The 21,005-nt window shown below is 37.4% G+C and overlaps 4 protein-coding genes across 4 annotated transcripts; 1 reads left to right on the top strand and 3 right to left on the bottom strand.

Moving 5' to 3' along the window:
* The first annotated feature begins 1,355 nt into the window (after window positions 1-1,355).
* On the top strand, window positions 1,356-7,425 carry LOC140763887 (MADS-box transcription factor 6-like). Its single transcript, XM_073102262.1, has 8 exons — window positions 1,356-1,684; window positions 3,970-4,048; window positions 5,332-5,393; window positions 5,570-5,669; window positions 6,262-6,303; window positions 6,678-6,719; window positions 6,802-6,935; window positions 7,029-7,425. Exons 1-8 carry the CDS (start codon window positions 1,503-1,505, stop codon window positions 7,111-7,113), a joined length of 726 nt encoding a protein of 241 aa, XP_072958363.1. The 5' UTR covers window positions 1,356-1,502; the 3' UTR covers window positions 7,114-7,425.
* Window positions 7,426-9,837: 2,412 nt separating this feature from the next.
* Window positions 9,838-10,323, bottom strand: LOC140762602 (RING-H2 finger protein ATL17-like). Its single transcript, XM_073100474.1, has one exon. It carries the CDS (start codon window positions 10,321-10,323, stop codon window positions 9,838-9,840), a length of 486 nt encoding a protein of 161 aa, XP_072956575.1.
* Window positions 10,324-12,547: 2,224 nt separating this feature from the next.
* On the bottom strand, window positions 12,548-13,048 carry LOC140762603 (brassinosteroid-responsive RING protein 1-like). The gene has a single exon (XM_073100475.1). It carries the CDS (start codon window positions 13,046-13,048, stop codon window positions 12,548-12,550), a length of 501 nt encoding a protein of 166 aa, XP_072956576.1.
* A 2,164-nt stretch (window positions 13,049-15,212) lies between these two features.
* Window positions 15,213-19,891, bottom strand: LOC140762097 (protein TRANSPARENT TESTA GLABRA 1). The gene is made up of 2 exons (XM_073099716.1): window positions 18,585-19,891; window positions 15,213-15,513 (listed from the first exon to the last, which is right to left on the bottom strand). The coding sequence occupies exon 1, from the start codon at window positions 19,642-19,644 to the stop codon at window positions 18,592-18,594; it is 1,053 nt and encodes a 350-aa protein (XP_072955817.1). The 5' UTR covers window positions 19,645-19,891; the 3' UTR covers window positions 15,213-15,513; window positions 18,585-18,591.
* Between the last annotated feature and the right edge of the window lie 1,114 nt (window positions 19,892-21,005).

Consider the following 21,005-nt stretch of genomic DNA (forward strand, 5'->3'; position numbering starts at 1 on the left):
GAAGGAAATACCATAGAGATGCCTAAGCGGCAGCGACGCAAAGAAATAGGAAAAGGTTGAAAATCCTTGGAAAGCTGAGAGGTTAGGCCAACAAGTACCTAGGTTGAATGATACTCTACAATTTAAGGGACTTTTGGAGAATTTGTATCTGAATCCATCACTAATATTTAATGCATATCAAGCATATGTAAGCTACTATTCATATCCTGTTATCCAGTTTCTCGTGGAGATTATTAAATAGCCTACTCGTAAGTTCTCTACTAGACAAGAATATAGTACATATACACCTTATTAAAGACATTTCCACATTATAGAGTTTGATATTTTAAAACAGGTGTAATTAATTACAGTTATAAGGAGCAATTAAGCCATTTTGGTATAGAGTGCGGCCAAAGTCCTCCATTTATGACATCCCTCGTAATACATATAGTGTCTGTTCCAAATCTATAGTGAAATTAAACCCAAGTTTCTGGTATGCAAATAGATTCCTCGTACTCAAAAGCCTAAGCTGGCTCTTATGCATGTCACTGTATTACATATCTAGTGTGGTCCTTCAAAGAGAAAAGGACAGGAATTGAGTGGGGGAAAAACGTTAACGTTACCACAGGCGAGTAATTGTTGGTGCAGACTGGTGATTCCTTATATTAGCAACCATATCAATTTATGCGATAATTTTATTTACACCCTCTAAATTATTATTTATTATAACCACAATCATCCTTTGTCGCTCTATATATTGAACACGATCTCTATGCAATCCTCACCAAAGCAGAGCCTATTTATTCACAAATTATACTGAAAAGTTTGTTTACTAGGGAATGTAGTTAAAGAAGTCGTCCCCATGAGGGAATCTAAGAGGTGGTAGAGGAAAAGAGATATATATATATATATATATATTTTTTTTTTTTTTGACTTGGGGGCACGACAAGAACCCAACATAGGTGGGTGGGCCCATCGTGCACAGTGCTGTAGGTGTCACGATGGAGAGGTGATATAAATCGGTGCGGCCTCGTTAATGAATGTCAGGATGCGCACTGACACGTGTCAGGACAACCAGTTATACTGTCGCTTGAAATCATCTCACGAGTGAAATGATCCACGGATACGTGATCCTACGGCTAGGATAACCTTATCCGAGTTAACCAAGGAAAGAGGAGCAGGAAAAGGAAAAAACTCCTGCCGTTGGATGTGTCTTTTAGACATTGGATGCGGTGTTGAGCTGCCGACACGTAGCATCGTCTCAGTCCCATCGAGGGATGGGACAGGGCGTCCTAGTTACTAGAACCTAGCAATAGCAGAAGGGCAATTCCCAGATTTTGTGGCCGTCTTATCCATCATTTGTTCGTTTATTCCCCATATAAGCTAAACTTATTCTTCTTTTTCAAGAATAGGGGTGGTGGTGTTCTATTCGCTCGTCTACAGTTCTCCCACCTCAACCCGTCGAAAGCAAAGAAGAGCGAGAGAAAGAGAGGGAAATTAAGGGGAGAGAGAGAGAGAGAGAGATGGGGAGAGGGCGAGTGGAGGTCAAGCGGATAGAGAACAAGATCAATCGGCAAGTAACCTTCTCGAAGCGTAGAAATGGGCTTCTCAAGAAAGCCTACGAGCTATCCATTCTCTGCGACGCCGAGATCGCTCTCATCGTCTTCTCAAGCCGAGGCAAACTCTACGAGTTTGGAAGCGTTGGGTAAAGCCCTATGATCCGTCTAACTTTCTCTTTTAAGATTTGAAAATTTTTTATTGCTTCTTTTGTCTAAGCTACTTTGATCTTTTCTTTTAGCATTCATAGACTTGTCTAGCGTTTACTGACTCAAATTTATTCTGCTGTTCTGATGAAAAGATAGCAGCTCTCTTGCTAGCTTTTAACTCGTTTTTCTTGAGAAAGAGGAGCTAAGATGAGTTATGGAGTAACTTTGCCTCCTTGTGCGTTCCTATTTCAGATATAGTATCATCTAGCTTCGCTTTATTTATTCACAGCATCTAGGATTAGCTGCTTGTGTTGTCATTGCTAGATCGGGAATCTTTCCTTCTCCGATCTGTAATACCAAACTTGAATTTTCTTTTATCTTCTTTGTGTACTAAAAACGAGTGGCTAGTAGCAAGCAGCTATGATCTTGTGGTGGTAAGTGGTAACAAATGTGAAATGCCCTGCAAGAAAAAAGAAGAAGAAAGCAGTAGATGTTCTTTCTCTTCTTATATGTTTTAGTGTCTTGAGTGTTCTCAGGTCGTTTATGATCTCAAGGAATTTATTGACTCTTATAACGTAGATCTTGTAGATCTTGGCTTCACTTTCTTTAGTAGCCATTTTAAATATTTAAGTCTCAGTCTCCGTAGATGGTTTGATTTGTTTACACACGCATAATTTTGGATGATTTCTTTGTTCTTAATTACCACTATAAGCTAACGATATCCCACGAGTGGAAGGTCAAACCCCCCTTTAGTTTTTCGTCCGACAACAATTTCATTATTTGTTCCTTGAAGTTCATGTTTATGCCTTTTGTTTTTCCCATGTTTATTACTGAGAAAAAGGTCAACTACAGTATTTGCATTTGGTTACTACATTGATTGTACTACATTGTGCCATGTATCAAATTTGCTCATCATTCTCATTATTGTAGATGCATAGATAAGATAGTATCTGCAATACATATTATTGTCATTTCAGTTATCTATCTAGTTTTTCTTTTAATAGGATGATATTGATGCGAGAGGAGCAAATTGTCTTGAAGCCTTTCACTCTTTCATTAAAATTCTTGTCAAACTGTATATTCCTGGCGAAAGTCATTTAGTATTAAAAAGTGATTAAAGAGTCATTTTTGTTAACAGATTCTCTCTTAAATGATAGTTAATTAGCTCATATGTGATAGGAAGAACTAGTTGATTGATAAAATAAAAGTTCTTTGTTAATGTGCTAATTTCGCTGGTGAGGAATATTATAATGCACGTATGTGATGAATCCCATATCACTCGTTTATAAAGTTCTTTTATGCAAATAATATTTCAATCTCAGAAGTAGCTTTATTCTTTTCTTGGCTTCACTTTTGATCATACTAATCATAGTAACGAAATTATATTTTTCTTGTTAGATACAATAGGAAATTTAAGTTCAAACCTAGTAAAATAAATGCCTGCTTTGGTTGTTAAATTTACTCAGCATTTGTCATGCATATTTCTTTTACACTCTTAACATATAGGAGCAGATACTTTTATATATTTGCCTTTAAAAAAGCATTTATGACCAATGGTTCTACTGCCTTTTATTTTGCATCCATGTAGCATTACACTGGCAAGGCTTACATATTGTAGGTTCGAATGATAATCAACCTAGAATCATCATTCAAGCAATTTCTGTAAACGAATATGAAATGTTCTTAAATGGAGATCTGACATACTCAATGACAAGCTTTATGTAAGCCTTGCCAGTGTAATCATTTTAAATTTCCTTTCCTTTTCACACTAATAATTTATGTAAACTCTATATGTTAGAAGGTCTTTCATTCTTCAAGGAACGTAGAAATCACTTCATATGATCTTAAAAGTAGTTTTATTTGAGTTTTACCTAAATTTATTCGTTTGAAGGCACAGTATTCGAGTCATGCATTGATACACTGAAGAATTGTCTAGAACAGAAACCAGGTGAAGCTAAAAATACTCCATTTTCATCCCTGCTTACTAATATAGTTCCTTGATTGTTGCCAATGGGATTATAGTCATATGGTTAAAAGAGCTAATGTTATATGAGTATTTCGAAGTTTGAATCCCAACAGCGACACCGGTTTTATTAAGAAACTCTTTGATTGGATCATATATTTAGATTAGAGTAGTAAATTAAGCAAAGCATATGTTCTAATCGTGGAGACTGAAGAATAAAATCATATATTCTAAGAATAACTGGGGTTCTTACTTAAAGTAGTTTTGCTAAGTTTCTTATCTATGTAGGAAATCTGAAATTCACCTTAAGTTCTTTTGCAGTACAAGAAAGACATTAGAACGATACATGCGTTGCTGTTACAACTCTCAAGATTCTAGTGGTGTTGATCGTGAGTCTCAGGTTTACACACGTGACTTATTTACTGCAGTCTCATTTAACTATTTCATAATTTTCATTAAGAATGAATAACGAAGTCAAAAGATGTATGGTGCTTATTTTCATTTAAGATGTAATAAGAAGAAAAAGTAAAAGACATCGACATTTTTGATGCCTCATGTGTAATAATTAGTCAATAATTAGTACATTCATAATTTTTCTATCGATGCATTATTAGATTAATACTGTTTGATCAATGAAAAAAAGGTAAAATCTCCAAATTTACTTTAGAGTAGACTTTATTTTTCTTCCATTCTGCAAGAAGGAAAAGTTGTCAATATAGGAGATTTACTCTGCAGGTAGACTATCTTGTATTCCAGTTTTGATATTCTTGAAGACTACCATTATACCAAGTGTTATGAGTAAAAATATATACAGAATTGTCGAGAATGTTGAGATGATGTACAAAGGACTAGTCATTCGACATGGAATTAGTTCTAATTGAAGTGTTAGAGGCCGTCGAATAACTTTTCAATCTTAGTGATGATAAGCGGGAGGATTTCAGGGCTGTCTGGGAGCTTGCTTGATGGGAGCAGTCTCGCTTTTTATAGTTAAGTGGTGCACTTTAGACCATGATTTTAGTCCTGTGAACTGAAACTTAAGTTGCGTCAAGAGCCTACGGGCTTTCTCTCTCTTCAAGAAAACAAAAAAAGTTGCATCATGAGGCAAATAATTTGTTTCTGGATTTTTTATTGTTTCAATATCTATATATTTGCCTTCGTTTCTCATTCAACAGAAGGAGCCTCGGTGTCTCCTATAGCTTTTCAAGCGTCTTATCTTGTTGTATGAATTCTCTTGCAAAAGTTGTTATTAGAAATAAGCGTTATGAGATTGCTTCTTATAATTCGGTCATATGATAATAGCAAATATTTACAACTCCATGGATTTGTGGAACAAGGTATATGACCAAAGATAATATAAATGCTTTCGAATAATCAGTTATAGTATTTATGGTTAGTTTTTTTCAAGAAACTAACTAGCTATATTCTAATTTAGGTATCATGATGGAGCCCTAAACTGGAGTTTACTAAAACCTTAAGTCCTTTGTAGTAGAGTAGTTTAAGAGTCGGATGATTCCTATATAATTGATCGTTTCATTATCGAATACATAGAATGCAACTGAAAAAAAATGTCTGATAAAGGAATTGATTTCTTGTATGGCTAAATAAATTAGAATATCATGAATTTCCAAATCGGACCTTGAATTGCTCTTATTTAACTTCAGTGTTATTGCTTTGATTATGCAGAGCTTGTATCAGGAAATGTGCAGGTTGAAGGCAAAGTTTGAGACCCTACAGTGCACTCAGAGGTTTTAATTCACCTCATGAAATAAATTCACTAGATATACGAAAGTATCGGCCTTTTAAGTTTACTTTAATATATAATGTATCTGGATAGACATACCACAACTCATTGACAGTTTCCTAATAGTTCAAGATTAACGCCTGTCATTTACACGACACTCACTTGCAATTAAATTTTAAGGCATTTACTTGGTGAGGACCTTGGACCATTGAGTGTGAAGGAATTACAACAGCTGGAGCGGCAACTTGAATCTGCTCTCATACAAGCCAGACAGAGAAAGGTGCTTTCTCTCACTTCTTTGCTTCATGGCTTTCTCTTGATCTATTTAAAATTCGGAAAATACTACTTCACTGTAAGAACATGTATCGAAGAACGTAGTTATTTACTTAACTGCATATTCTTTCCTCCCGTAGAATTACCAAGATGGTTGTTTTTCAGTAATCTTTTTGCTATTTTTGGAGAACAAAATTTCAGTCAAGTTACTGCGCTGCTGAAGTAGTTATCATGTTCCTGTTTTAAATGATACAAACTAATTGTACTCACCAGTAGCTAGCTTGAGACTTAATATATATTCTGTTAATCTGATAGACATTCTGTAGAAGAGATACTGGGCGGTTGTTGTAGAAAATATTAGTTGCTTAGAAACTTTTGCACGAGATGGATATCCTCAATGTCGATGTAGTTTAAACTTTATATGGTAGTTATTGGCCATCTCTGAGAATATCTTAAAGGAAACATTTTTTTTGTCAAAAAAAAAAAAAGAAAAAGAAAAAAGGAAACAATTTGTGAACCTATAACTTTATGCAATATTCTTGCATATTTGATACGTCTGTACTCTTCTGCTCACCTTAATGACTTGGTGCTAAGTGCAGACACAGATAATGATGAACCAGATGGAGGAACTTCGCAAACAAGTAAGCAATTAATGCAACTACGTGAGCTTTGTTAAGTAGATCTTGATTTGCACTACCTACGAGTTAAATCATCTTTATTTTGGTGCTTGATAAAGTTGTTATTTCGTAAATTTATCCCATTAAATAGATCCTCGTTGGTCAGTAAGGTCTGTATATACAGATATTATCCATACTTGAAGTGTAATTCAGATGGCAGATGGATATATAGCAGTAATTGTATTCGTTTGGCCTTCTAAACTGAGGTTGAAGGTAAACCCTAGTATCCTACTACTTAAAAAGAGAAGGCGGAAAGTACAAGACTATTGGTGGTTCTGTATACTATTTTGAACGGGTCAGTATATACACTTAATTTCAATCTTGTGCAACACATGCAGGATCGTGAACTTGAAGAAATAAACAAGCAGCTTAAAAATAAGGTCATTTCGACAACTATTCTAGTCTTTAACGTTACTTGTTTATCCTCTTTGTGAGATTTATCTTGTTACTTTCTCAATACAGCTTGAGTTACTAGGCGGCAATTTTAGAGCCATTCAAGTTTTATGGCCTTCTGATGCCAATCTAAATAACAGTGCATTCCCTGCACAACCTTCTCACTCCAAGGCCGCGGACTGCGAACCCACTCTGCAGATAGGGTAACAATTCAGCGAACTAGTTGAGAATTATACAATATAGAAGTGCTATAATTCTGAGGATTTTTATTGTTGTTGTTGTTGTTTTCAATACAGGTATCACCAATTTGTTCCTCCTGAGGCATCCTTTCCAAGGGACACTGGAGGGGAGAATAATTTGATGCAAGGCTGGCTTCTTTGACCCATTGGACAAACCATAAACTTACTTCTTAGAATGTGTTTCTGGAGAATGGCTTACCTGTACCCATGCATCCGTATTTCGTGGTGTCAAAGACTATATTTAGACTTATCTGTGAAAATATTATTGCTCCATGAAACTACCTGTGATTTTATGGAACTTTCTGGGATTTCTTAGTAGATTACCAGAAAACAGAATAAATGCACCCATGGATCTCCTTGAACATATAACTTGATAATAACCACACTTTATGTATTCCATTATGAGAAAATTATCTCTCAAGCACTTGAAATGAGACTGGCTATTATGAAGTTTCTGGTAATTTTTAATTTGTAAGTTTACCCTTTCTTTATGATCATACAATCTCTCCACTATGAATGGCTCTTCCAATGCCAAATAAGACAAAATTATAGACAGGACCGGCTTCCAACTTGCAACATATATTCTGAACAATTGGATAACTGACAGATCTTTCGGCGTCTTTATTCTGTATATTTGTATTTTAGAAATATAATTTTGAGATCGAGACAAACCTGTGGCTATAATATACTATTATTTTAAAAAGATTCTGCGGTTCTCTTAGTAAATATATGTTTGTGGGTGCCTCCTTATGGCCGCATTATAGATACGTGACCTAGATCAATATTGTTGCCCATTAACGGGATTAACTTTATAAGTTTAGTAATATTTGATGCGTTTTTTTGTTCACATAAAAAATATTTGGTAAGCATAGCATTACACTTGAAGAATATGTTAGTATGTTACTACATCAAAAATGTTTATGAACTATTTGTAAAGTGTCCGTAAGCATAGCATTAGTGATAAGTAATTAATCCACTTTACACATTTTTGGTATAAGTATTTTTTATATTATTATATTATCATAATAAGTAAATAATCATTTAGATATATACCAATATAGTAATACTTATATCTTTCTTTCACTTCTCTTTCATATATATTTATATTAATCGACTCTCTTTCGGTTTTCTCTTCCTCTTCTTTCTCTTCTTTCTCATTCATTATAAATATTATTTTGGTTATTTTAAAATTATTATTTTAATTTTATATTTTTCAAGTGTAATTATTATATATTATATTACTATACAACTAAATAGTAGAATAGTCTACACCAATATAAACTCTCTTATACTAATATATAAAAAAATAGAATAATTATACTAGTATTACTCTTATTCTACAAACAAAATGAAACTAGTAGTAAAAGAGACCCCAGGCAACTCATTCAAGAATGATCATAAACTTAATTTTTTTATTCCACAAAAAATAAATAGAGTAACTAAGTATTCATGAAAACAAACCGGCAATAAATGAGTTTTGTTATGAATAAAAAATAGAGTGATATAGACATAAAAAATTATGAGAATTTTATAGTGGTAGCCTCTGTGAGCTAAAGTTCTAATGACTCTAGTTTCACGTAAATTTAGCGTTAGGATGAAAAGTTAAAAATAAAAAAGTGAGACAAGATCATAATGAAATAGAACGATAAATATCTGATATTACGGCTATTGACTGTTTGAGGGAGCTAGTGGCTTGCTTCTATGTTAAGATCTATTCATAAAAAGATAATGATGATCTAATTGTTGTATAAAAAAATACAGACGAGATAAATAAAATAACTAAACTCAATTCTCATTCTATGATTATTATTAACACATGACCATTCCTATTTATAAAAATAGAATTTTAGTGGATTGAATCCACATACGAATAATCTAATTTATTTAAAATTTAAATAATAAAATAAAACTAATTAATTAACTATAATTATACTGAACTTAATTCATATCATCGGATAGTAATAGATTTACACCATCATTATCTTTCGATCCACTTGGTGGGCCCCATAGAAAACACATGCACATGCATGGGCCTACTTGTCTCAGTTCTAATCCAAATTGATGACGCACAAATTAGGATACGTTACGTAAACGATTACTTTAACTCTGAAACTTTACGTTGTATTGCTACATAAACTTAATGACTAGTTTTAATTGTTCAGTTTTTCAATGAAAGTAAACAAAATTTATGCCTTTTAATTTAAAAATTATTTACCAGTTTGATTAAAATTAGTTTATCTCTTATACTTTTATTTTATATTACTAAGCCATTATGAAATTTATATTTAATTAATGATATGTATTTATTCAACAGAAGCAATTTCGTTTAAATTATTTTATTATCTACGTTAATAGTATTTGTACTTTTAATTTAGTTAAAAGTGCAGCAATGTAGTGATGTAAAAAAAGGTTTAGGATACTTATATATATATATATATTTATTTAATCTAAATTCAATTTTAATTGCCATTCGTTATATTTAACTAACAAAAGGATATTTTTTTTTGAAAGAGTACAATATTTCGATAGTAATTATAATGTTTTATTTTATTTTTTTCAATAGCAATGTTGAGAAACGCATAATTAAAGCCCAACTTGGTAACGTTTACACAAGTCGACGGTGCGTTGCGCACCACCATCACGTCAAAAATATTTAATGAATAGAGAAAGAACATCTCCACCGAAAAGAATTAATTCTATAACCTAATCATCACCTCCGGTAAAGGAAGTCCATAAACAGAAGGTTTAAAAGATCCAATTAAATGAAGCTGGTCAATCCTTTATCCAAACAGATTTAAAAGTACTCTAAAAAAATCACAAGGTGCTGTTAGTGTTCTCATTAAGTCATACTACCAACTAGAATTCTTCACCAAAATCTCGCCACAAAGTTTGCAATCCGACCCCTCTCCTTCTTGATCCCCTTCAATGGCAACAACTGTGATCTACAAATCGGACATTTCACCTGACCCACATCAATCCAGTGGTCGATGCAACCTCTGTGGAATGCATGCATACAGTTGCCGAGCTCTCTAACCTCATCTCTTCTCTCCAATTCCTCCAGGCAAAACACACACGTGCCGGCATCTCCGGCGACGCTCGCGAATTCGCGTATCCGAAGCTGCTCTTTTATGGCGGAAGGCGAGGGTGGCTGCTCTTCTCCTTTAGCGACATCGTATGATTGAGCTTCGAATGATCCATAGGGCGGAGGTAGATACGATTCCGGGAAACGGTAGAGGCCGAGGCATGCGAGGAGTATTAAGATGGAGAACCAGAGGAGGTTGAGAATTTTGAAGAAGGAAAGAAGAGGTCTCGTAGCTGCGTCGACGCAGTAGCCAAACAAAAGAAAACCCATGGGAAGGAATGGAGAGGTATAGTTTGATGGATAGTTTTTTTAAGAGAGAGAGAGAGAGAGAGAGAGAGATGTTATCCTGGGCAGGATGCCAACGAAAACCAGTCTTTTATCCGGCATTAATGCATTTTTATCATGAAATGGGCCAAGGGTTCCATGTGTATCTGAGTCATGCTTCTAATGTCCGCTATCATCACGAGGATAAGAACGTTCATAGGAAACTCTGGATAAGAACGTCATAGGATCGAAAGGCGACGGGGCTGGGGATGGGCCTGGGCTGAGGAATAGGTTCCAGGCCCAATTATAATGAATACTCGACTATATATATATATATGTATGGAAGGGAGCGTAGGGAGCAACGTTTGTTTGGAAAATTCTGATTATTTATCTGACAACGGGGTCTAAGGTCTTACCAAGTAGCTAGGACAGGGACAAGCTAATTCCACCGACCCAACTGGTTCAGATACACATGGTTGAGACGGAGATGGACATTTATTACTCACAAATTAGAACTCAAAGTCTAGGTGGTGGATTTCTTCAGCTACATATCTTGTAATTTAAGGGAGAGATATATGGTTCTAAAAAAATTAGCAGGCTGCTCTACTAGGATTGGATCTTCCTCCTCTCCTCCAACGATAATTTTCCTCGTCAGTGGCTATCGTTAGACACGTGATCATCGAGCGGGTCGGGCCGGATTTGGACTGGGCTTTTCGGGCCAATCGGACTTAAATATTTGTTCACAGTCCAACCCACCAATCACTCGGGTCTGATCGGGTTTAGACCGGACTAAAATATTCTAGCCTGTTACCGCCCGCTACCCCATTACATATTGAGCTTAGGTTGAGTATAATAGCTCTAACATAATGCGTTAAATATAAAAATTATTATATTTTATTGGGCCGAGTTTAATGGGCTTATATGAAGATATTTTTGTTATCTTTTATGGAAACATACATATATATTGATATATAGTTTACTAAATATCTAATGTGGGACTAGAATAATTATATGAATATGTATACATTATGGATTGGGCTATAGATAAGAGTAATGGATCGAGCTTTCGGGCTGGGTCGGGCGGGCAAAGGCTTAGCCCATGCCGCCCACTACCATATCAAGCTCAGGTCGAGCCAGGCTTAGTCCGATTAAAATCAGACGAGTTCGAATCGAGTTTATGTGGGTCGGGCCTAATGATCATGTCTAGCTGTCATTGGTGTCTTTCTCCCTCTCCCCTCCTCTCAACCAAGACTGGGAGGAGGGGAGGTTTTTTTTTTCCCCTTAACCACAAAGTATTTCTCCCCTCATCATTCCCCTTCTTCCTTCCCCCTCCCTATTTCATTCTCTTTTTCTTCCTTCTTTCTCTTCTCTATTTCTTCTTCTTTCTCCCTCCCCTCCTTATTCTGCTTGATTGGGGTCATCTCTATTAAGGCCATCACAATCATAGTCGTCGAGGCTATAGTCATTGCGGACAGGGTTGCTGCAACCATGGCCATCTAGGTCATAGTCCCTCCCTCATCCTCTTCCCCTCTCTTTTTCTCATTTTCGTTCTCCTTTTCTCCATTTTTGTATCGCCTCCTCATCATGCCGCCCCTAGCCGGTGACTCCTCTCCATTGACTTCACATCTTCTTAGAAGCTTACTTTGTCATTTCCAAATTCGTCACTGTTCATCGATGCAGCCACTCTGCTGCTGCCCACTGCCTACCTTTCTCCTCCCTCACCGGCGAGGGTGACGACCACTAGGTCACATAGTTTTCTTGGTGATGGTTATTTGATCTCTTTGCAGCTTGAAGATATGTAGCTTTAGATTCGAAAAGAAGCTTAAATTAGTTTGTTTGCTATGATCGAATGAGTTGAATGTATTTTATTCAGATCTTATATGTCCTTAGAGCTTAATGCTTATTTTTTCTTTAAAGTGTCAGTAGAGTAGAGGGGGCTCTTAAAAAAATCTCTCTGTTCCTTTATGTATTAAGCTCGTAAAAGATGATTGGTTTCAATAAAATGATCGCTCTACGGACCTTCTTTTTAAAAAAAAAAAATTTTCCTCTGTGAAAGGGTAAAATAGCTTGGATTGAAAAACAGAACTTTATTCTCACTGACGTGATGGTTCGTGAATTCCACTCTACCACATAGTACCATATTTCGAACGACAAGAGTAACTATTACAAGTATTAATTAGTTACGAGCTCGTTCGTTCATACTTTTTAAAGTAATAGCGATCACAGGTATTTAATTCACCCAGAATCTTTTGAAGCCAAACAACCCCATTAACTTGCCATCCTCCCTCGCCAGTGGCAAGAGCTGCGACCGACACAGGGGGCATGTGACATGTCCCATGTCCACCCACTTGTCGATGCACATGGCATGGAAGACATGCCCGCAGTTGCCAAGCTCCCTAACCTTATCCTTCTCCTCCAATTCCCCCATGCAAACCACGCACGTCGGCTCTTCGCCGCCCGTCGAGAAGCGCGCGAACTCCACGACGGGAATCTGAGTCCTTATCGATGTCGATATGACAGCACGAGACGTAACCATCGGAGGCGGTGGATCCAAGGCACGTAGGTAGGCGACGTATTCTTCCCAAGGGACCGCTAATGCGTCTGAGGATAGCTCAAAGCCGAGGAGATGGAGGAGCATGGAGAAGATATACCTTAAGCAATCTAAGAGAAGTAGGAATATGACTAGTGGCTTAGGGAGCACCAAAGTGTAGCTCACACTAGGGAAGGCCATGGAAAAGCTAGCTAGCAGGAGATGGCTTTAAGTACAATGATCTAAATTCTTTAGGGAAAGATAAAGGGAGGCGTTACTTCTGGGGCCTTTTAAGTAGAGGAGGTTGGTACTCTAGTTAAGAAATAAAGCTGGCAAGCGACATGCTCTAAACTGTTCCTGGAGGTTGGTGTGTAGATTTAATGCATCTTGTCACCTGCTAGCTTTAGTTGATTCTTTGGTTGGAGATCAACAAAGCTTGTATGCACTTATAATTGAATTGCATCTGTTAAATACTGCGTCTAAAATTGTAACATCCCATCCTTTTTTTTCCCCCAATTCTTAGAAAACTTTTATTATTTTGAATCTAACTTATTTTATTTCTATAGCTTTTGTTTGTCGTGCAATATTTTAAAAGGTTAGAAGGTAGTGGAAGCAATCGCCAATCTCCTATGACACACAATCCAGTAAAATTTCTATCAACTAGTTGAGATTCAAATACAAGAGTTTTTATACTTCAATTTCTCCCAATACAATAGATATTCTCACTCCCAGATTTTTTTTTTTTCCGTGCTTATATGCCCTAAAAACCCAATTAATGATACTATTTGAATGGGTTAAGGCATTCGGATGCCCGCATTCTATTAAAAACTCATTCAAACAGACTTCAAACATTGGCTTCTTTTAAACTCCCGGGTTATTGAATGCCCACAAGTCATTCAAAAGAAGGTGAGCTCGTTTGAATGCTGGAACATGAATTCCAAGTGCTAGAGGTCTGGAATAGACCCGTTCAAAAGGATCGAATCGCATTCGAACGGTCGCTAACTCACTATAAACTTTCTCTCTCAAATCATATAACTTTTCAAGGGCATGACAATTATTTAAACAGCGATTATAATTACAGTCCCATCAAGAACTTGAAAAAGTACATAAATGCATCCATATAGTCAAGAAATTTTCGTCTATATTACGACAGGATATAGATATATTTAAGGAAAACCGGTAGTTTGTTTATTATCCGGCGGCTTAGTTCTTCTCAACTACCGCATTCTTCGTCTGCCACTCACCTGTCTAGCTTTGATCACCAAACAGATACCAGCATATATCCACAAATATCTTGACGTACAGGGGAGAGGTGTGAAGTTCACGTTCGTTAGGACAAGAGCATAGCTATTCTTTTTATATTGATTTGGATCTTCTAGTCCCTTGACAAAGAACATATATGTTTTTAAACATTACATTCCAGCAGAGATAGGCGTTTCCTCAATCAATCAAACATCAGCTATGTCATCAGACTATTTCCTTTCTCTTGTTGAAGGTTAGGGACGTACTGGTGGGTCCATGGTTATTGACTAACAGATACAACCGACCCAGTTTGATATTATTGAGTTGGGGGGAAGCAAACACTAATATGTTCATTAATTAAAGACATATTTCTGCTTTACTATATAATTTTAGTACGATAGATCTTAATTTACCTTTCCTTGTTCTTGATTTCGGGAGAAGGTTCCCCAAGTAGTAAATACTAAAGCAATCAATGCGTGCTCTTTTCATGCGATGTGCTTGAATTCATCTGCATGTGAGATAGTCATGAAGGATTCCAATGATTGTGCCATTCAGTCATGGAATCCTCCTCCACCGTCAGTGACTCGTATTTATGAAGCTGGTACTTTTAGTTCTTTAAAGCAACCCTAGGTCACTAGGGCATCCTGATGCTGTTCGGCTAAAATTTTGGATGTCTCATGTATTTTGGGTGTGCCACAAGTCAAAAGTAAGAAAGCCCTCGATTGGGTTTACTGGCTTGAGTTTAACTTAGATTGGCTTAGACTTTGGGTTGATTCAACTTCTTGGATGAAGTTAGGAGTTGAAATTTGATACGAACGTGAGCTATATGCTCTTTGTGAGAGATGGGTGAGGATTTAGATAAGCTTTAAGCTTTGGTTTGTGAATAATGAGTGAAAACCCTGACTGATCCATGGATAAATGGTGATTATGAGATAGAGAGAAAAATTATCAAAAGCTAATAAATTGACACCTCACCTTGTTTGTAGAATATAGAGTGTTTCTAAGCATAGCAGCAAAATTCCAAATGTCCCTTTTAAGATGTAACTACAAGGCAACCTATTCTTGCAAAACAATAGGAGTGTTCGAAACTTACTTCCAAGGTAAGAAAACAAATAACATAAAATTAGGCAATTATTAAAATTATCTCACTATCAGTAAATGGAAGTCCTTAACATCTACACCACAAAAAAGGTGAATCGTGCTTTTGACTGCTGAAAGGAATAGTGTTTTCTTTTCGAAGTTTGATAAATTAAGAAAGGAAATTATCCACATAAATATGCAGTTTCCCCAGCTTTCACTTTGCTGCTTCTTGCTGTCTACGACATCACAACACCCTTATGCCATTGGGTTATCCTAATTTACAGAAGGAGCCACCACAGTCGTCCATTCGGTGTTGACAATCAATCAGTGGATCACGAGAACACCTGAAATGAGAGAGATTCCTTCAATCAGAATTCGAAAGAACAATATGAGTACTGCATATAACAAGCTATACACTGGACAGCTATATGGCTGTAGTAATTCACAACAATTTGATAAGAAAAGGTGGCCCTCCACCAAACATCAAGATACTGCATAAATGGTAAAACGGGGAAAAAAATAGATATTTTCAGCATAGTGGGAAGTTGTGTGTAGCCCTAGAACGAACATTCAGGTGGAAAGGTACACCAAACAGGGCAAGCAATTCAGATAAAGGATTAATGGTTCAAATCAACCTGCATATTTTGGCTTTAAATAGTTAAAAGTATGATCACAGTTTATATCATACAGATGCTGCTGGTGCTTTTTGAGCAGATACAAATGCATGAACTAGTACATGACATGCAAGTACCAGAGATACTAGTATTGTATCATGTAAATTTACATCTGTTTCCTCTCTTCCAATGTGCTACTTGACCTAGAAACTTCCAGAGGAGGCTTGGTTCCACTTTAAACATGAGAATTTGTGGTACAAATGCCAGAATGAAACAGAACGTCAGGCTATTCCTTCATCCAGCTCTACTATTACTAAATTCCTAAATGTTACCCAATTTTGAAGATATGAGTCACTTTGTCAGCCTGCTGCTGATTAAGGATCAATTCGTCAAAAGCTCAATGTATAAATGTAAGACCTTTTCCAAATAGTCGAGCAAAAATAACGTCTAACTCTACAATTAAACATCAAGATGAAGAGCTTATGAAAACTACAACAAGAAGCAGCTTAGAAAGTTTGCACATGAATAACTAAGGCAATAGATTGAAATCCAATTGGCTGAGACAACAGCAAGTTACCAAGTAATCAACCACTCCCTCAGATTTGTCAGTTGCAGCTGATCAAGGATAATAGTATAAACATAACACACTCTTAAATACAACCTAGTTAGCTACTGACAGAAACCACTTGAATCAAACCAAACCATGGTAAGCCTCTGGCTCGCAAAATGGATTATTGAAAGATGTGGAGACTCGTCTGATTCTAAAGATCTCCAAACCAGAAATCAATCGACAATGTTGCAAATCTATGGCATTTGCTATTGCCTTGAGTTCACTAATAAGACCCAAGCAAGGTATGCATAGAACTCATAACATCATATCAATTTCAGAATGCTGGCTATTTGTCCATCACATTGTGTCTTCAAATATCCAATCAATGAGCAAAAAGACACTGAAAAGCTATCACAAGCACCACCATAGAACCTATATATCTATAAATAATGAACTGAAGAACAGCAGATGATCAAAAAATCTATATCTCTAACAATATGCTAACCAGAAAGAATAGAAAATCTCTTGAAAGTAATTATGGAAACATGGGAGTCTCAGGATTTGTCAAGGCTCTCATAATTATGACCATTAAGACAGATCAGAAAGTTGGATAAAAAATTGAGTTTGTCTGAGGCATTATTATCAAGCCCCATTTGTTCTCCTTAATACCACTACACCAGAGATCAACAATCAAGGACCAGTTGTGGGTTATTTCAAAAGAAGAAGCTGCATAAGAATAATTACAGTAGAATGATTTCCTTAATTTATTTAGTTGAGAATGAATTTCTAGGAGACCTAAAAGGAGCAGCAAGACCAACAGAAATTGGTTGGCCATTTGCGATTAGCTATTTCTCTTGGAAAGAAAAGTTACATCAGAAGAAGATTGACAAACAAAACCAGCTCTACCATTTGAACTTATTGCATTCCCACATTGTGTCGATAGTTAGTTATTCACCATGCATCTGAACAACTTATATAGATACATATAATGCAGGAAGAAAACATAGAAAAGGTGAATATAGTTGTTTTGGGCAAAGTGATCATTGAATATGATGGCCCACAACGTCAGCGGATATGGTCAGAGATTATGCTTGACTTTTGGATTTTATGTTATGTAAGTTGAGAACTTTAAGAAATATTTGGCATATGATAAATGAGATTAATAGTAAACAACCAGACAGAAACAACTTTTAACTCATAAAAGAAGAGAAAATAGCGAGCAGCACGGAATTTAGAGATCTGAGCTAGTATCTTGGCATAGAAATCAACAATCTAATGTTTCTACAAAAACAAATATAACACCACTACTTGATTGTCCAGACAATATATCACAGCAATCCGATAATAGGTTTCTCTCTGCCAAGTACCATTCTTTATATGTGTCCACAGCCATTATTTTGCTTATCGGTCGTCTAAAGCTGATTACACTTTCTCTAGTAATACTTACATGGATGGCCATCCAAAAAATAAAAACCTACCCACATAAGATATAAGATTACCTATGACTTGCATGTTTAGTCAAAACTATTTTTCACTACATGATATGATCCATGCCTCTATTGATTCTCAGAAAGGCCTAATTTGGGGACAATTATCTGACTCAAGTTCAAGTAAAAGTTCTTGGTTCAGGTAGACCCACATCATAAGTTCTGCACAAAGCAAAGCTGCTAAATTGCACATGAGTCAAGTCTCGTAAGCAAAATATTTCTAGGCAAGATACCCAAAGAGATTGAGGGGTAAAGTTTTTGGTTAAGACCTCCCCAGAAAACATGTGATCAACTCCTTTGGAAATAATTGTAAATCAGGCCGCTTTTTTGTTTAGTGAGACACTGACATGGAACATAGATAAGGTGTCAATCAAAGTAGTAAAACTCCACATGTTATTACAAATAACCAAAGGAACCATCAGCACCTGTAATTGATGCATCTAAAATAGCAATCTAACAAGAGTCAAGCAAAAGCACCTTTTAAAGAAAATACAAAGGATAATAGAGCTTATCACCAAATACCCACCGCACAATACAAAAGTATATTCAAGAGACCAGTGAACAATTTCTGGAAAAGAACAACTCCCAAAAGTCCTATCTTTTGGAAAAAAAACTAATAAACTTGTGCTCGAATCTTCCAACCCTAACATTTAGTTATCCTCTTTCAACAATTAATTCCATTTCACAGAGTTAATCTTTTCCAATATCATCCTTTTTGGAGGTAACTCATAGAAAGAAGAGAAAAAGGAGATTGCAAAGCCTACCTCCTCCTCAGACCCTCAAAAGCTGGACCTTGTTGGCAAAGGCAATGCCGATCCAGTCAGGATGCACGGCAGACCACTGCAGCTGGTTGACCTCCGCCGTGACAGTATACTCAAGCACTGGATCAATCCCCTCAGACGGCACCGCAGCTCCCGCTGCAGCGGTTGCCGGCAATTCCCAAATAAGTGTCTGACCGTCATCCCCTGCTGAGCATAAGTGCCGCGAAGCCTGCGGCGCCCAAGAAATTGCATTGACACAAGCCCGATGCCGCTGCAACTCCGCAACGGGCACCGCAGGCGATCGGATGTCAAGCACGACGACGCGGCTACTATCCATGAGGATCGTAGCCATGTACCTTGGATCAGCCTTGTTCCACGCAAGCCGGAGCAGAGGCGTATCGGGCCGGGGGCTCTCATATATGATGTTCGAGTGCTCCTTATCTCTGAGGTCAAAGACACGCACGGACCCATCTGCGGAGACAGAAGCGAACACGCCGGCCTCGCCCCACGCGATGTCATAGACCTCCTTGTCGTGCGCGATGAGCTGCGTCTCGACGACGCCGCGCTCGATGTCCCAGACCGTGCACGTGGTGTCGATCGACGACGTGCCGATGCGGCGGGGCTCGGCGTCGTTCCAGTCGAACGAGGTGAGCGGCGCGGAGAAGTCGCCGGACTTGGAGTTGTTGAGCACGGATCTGAGCTCGGTGGTGTTGGAATTGGGATCGCCCTGGTTTAGCTGCCAAAGGCGGAGGTAGTCGCAGGAGGAGGCGAGGAGGGAGGTGGAGGAGTTGGGGAGGGGGCGGGGGTGGAACATCAGCTTGGTTGCGGGGTAGGGATGGTCGAAGGAGAGGGAGGGCTCGGGCCGGAAGGAGAGGGACTCGTCGTCGAAGGATACGATGTCGACGCGGTTAGCGTATTCCTCGAGGAAGGAACCGAGGGCGAGGCGTGGGGAGGAAGAGGATGACGGGGAGGTGGAGAAGGCCATGGCGTAGATTGGGTGGGCGGAATCGAAGGTGAATGCGTTAGGGTTGAGGGGGGATTCCTGGGTGGAGCTCTGCTCCATGGCGGCGGCCGCGGCGGCGATGAGGTCTTGGCGCTTTGGTTTGGGGAAGAAAGGCTCGGGGATTTAGAGATTAATAGAGAAGGGTAGATAGGAGACTGGTCCGACGGTCAAGGAGGGAGTGCCGTTCAACGCGCACGTGCGACGAAGGGAAAGAAGAAGAAGAAGAAGAAGAAGAAGAAGAAGAAATGGGGCAACGGGCCGGGTCGCAGTGGAGTGGGCTGTAGGTTGACTTATTCCAAGGTTGGCAGAATGTGATTTTTTATTTTTATTTTTATTTTTTGGTTGAGCGTTTAACACCAAGAACCTAGGTTAACTTTTGTTTGTCGAATAAATTCTAAAGTAATCTAAATATATTTATTTCTTGATTTTGTATAAGAAAGTTTAACTAATTTAAATTATTAAAATGTTTGGTTGTTATAAGACAATATAAATGAGCAAATCATGCTTGGTTCGAGCTGACTCAATTTTATTTGAACTAAGCTTAAATAAAAACATATAATTTTTTTATGTAAATAAGCTGATTCTGAACTGGAGCTAGTTTTTCTGAGCTTCACTAATTTACACCCCCTTAATTAGTAATTATATTTTATATAATATAAAAAATAATAAATTTTAGATATATTTGGGCAAATGACTAGAGTAGTAGTTACAGTGGATGTTACAAGAAAATGATCTATGTGAGAGGAGGGAATAATTAAACTAATGAATACTCAGTGAAAAATAATAATTAGATTGTATTCATAACTATAAGTTATTTCAGAATAAATTTTTATTAAAAAACTATGTCATATCCCGAAATCTAAAATTAAATTCTGAAATAGAAAATAAAATAAGTTATTATATTTCGAATATCTCATTTTAGATTTTAGCTCTGATAATTTTTTTAAAAAATAACTCACCAACTTATTTTAATATAATAACTAATTTGCCCTCTCCCACTCTGGTAGGGATGTCAATAGCTCGTGGGCTTGTGAGCTCGATTCGAGCTCTAAATGAGCTGAGCCGAGCCAAACTCTTAGGCTCAATAGTATAGCTATATATCTATAATAGCAGATGAATTCTCATGACTCACGTGACCCAGTCCTCTATTCTTCCCTCACCCTTTTTCCACAGTTCTTCCTTATATCTATGACACTCAATCACTGTCTCTATCCACCTCCACAACCCCGCCCTCCCACTCCTTTGTTGAGCCCTCGTCAATGGGATGCGCGTCACCGTCCTCACCCTCGAAGTTGCTTTGTTGGTGAGATATCCCCTTCCCTTATTTCCTCTTTTTAGGGTTAATGCTCGAAATGGTGAATCGAAGCTCAAGTGGAGCCATATGGACGAGCAGCCGACGAGCAAGTCTCTTAACCTTCCTT

Source organism: Typha angustifolia, chromosome 7 (assembly GCF_048772165.1).
Source record: "Typha angustifolia cultivar Huaian chromosome 7, ASM4877216v1, whole genome shotgun sequence".
In the NCBI taxonomy this organism is placed as follows: domain Eukaryota; kingdom Viridiplantae; phylum Streptophyta; class Magnoliopsida; order Poales; family Typhaceae; genus Typha; species Typha angustifolia.

Excerpts from the sequence above, each read along its gene's own strand:
- LOC140762602 (XM_073100474.1), bottom strand. The coding sequence starts at position 10,323 with ATGGGTTTTCTTTTGTTTGGCTACTGCGTCGACGCAGCTACGAGACCT.
- LOC140762603 (XM_073100475.1), bottom strand. The coding sequence starts at position 13,048 with ATGGCCTTCCCTAGTGTGAGCTACACTTTGGTGCTCCCTAAGCCACTA.
- LOC140763887 (XM_073102262.1), top strand. The coding sequence starts at position 1,503 with ATGGGGAGAGGGCGAGTGGAGGTCAAGCGGATAGAGAACAAGATCAAT. Across the intron at positions 5,394-5,569 it reads ACCCTACAGTGCACTCAGAG|GCATTTACTTGGTGAGGACC; the intron begins GTTTTAATTCAC and ends TTAAATTTTAAG. Across the intron at positions 5,670-6,261 it reads TACAAGCCAGACAGAGAAAG|ACACAGATAATGATGAACCA; the intron begins GTGCTTTCTCTC and ends TGCTAAGTGCAG.
- LOC140762097 (XM_073099716.1), bottom strand. The coding sequence starts at position 19,644 with ATGGAGCAGAGCTCCACCCAGGAATCCCCCCTCAACCCTAACGCATTC.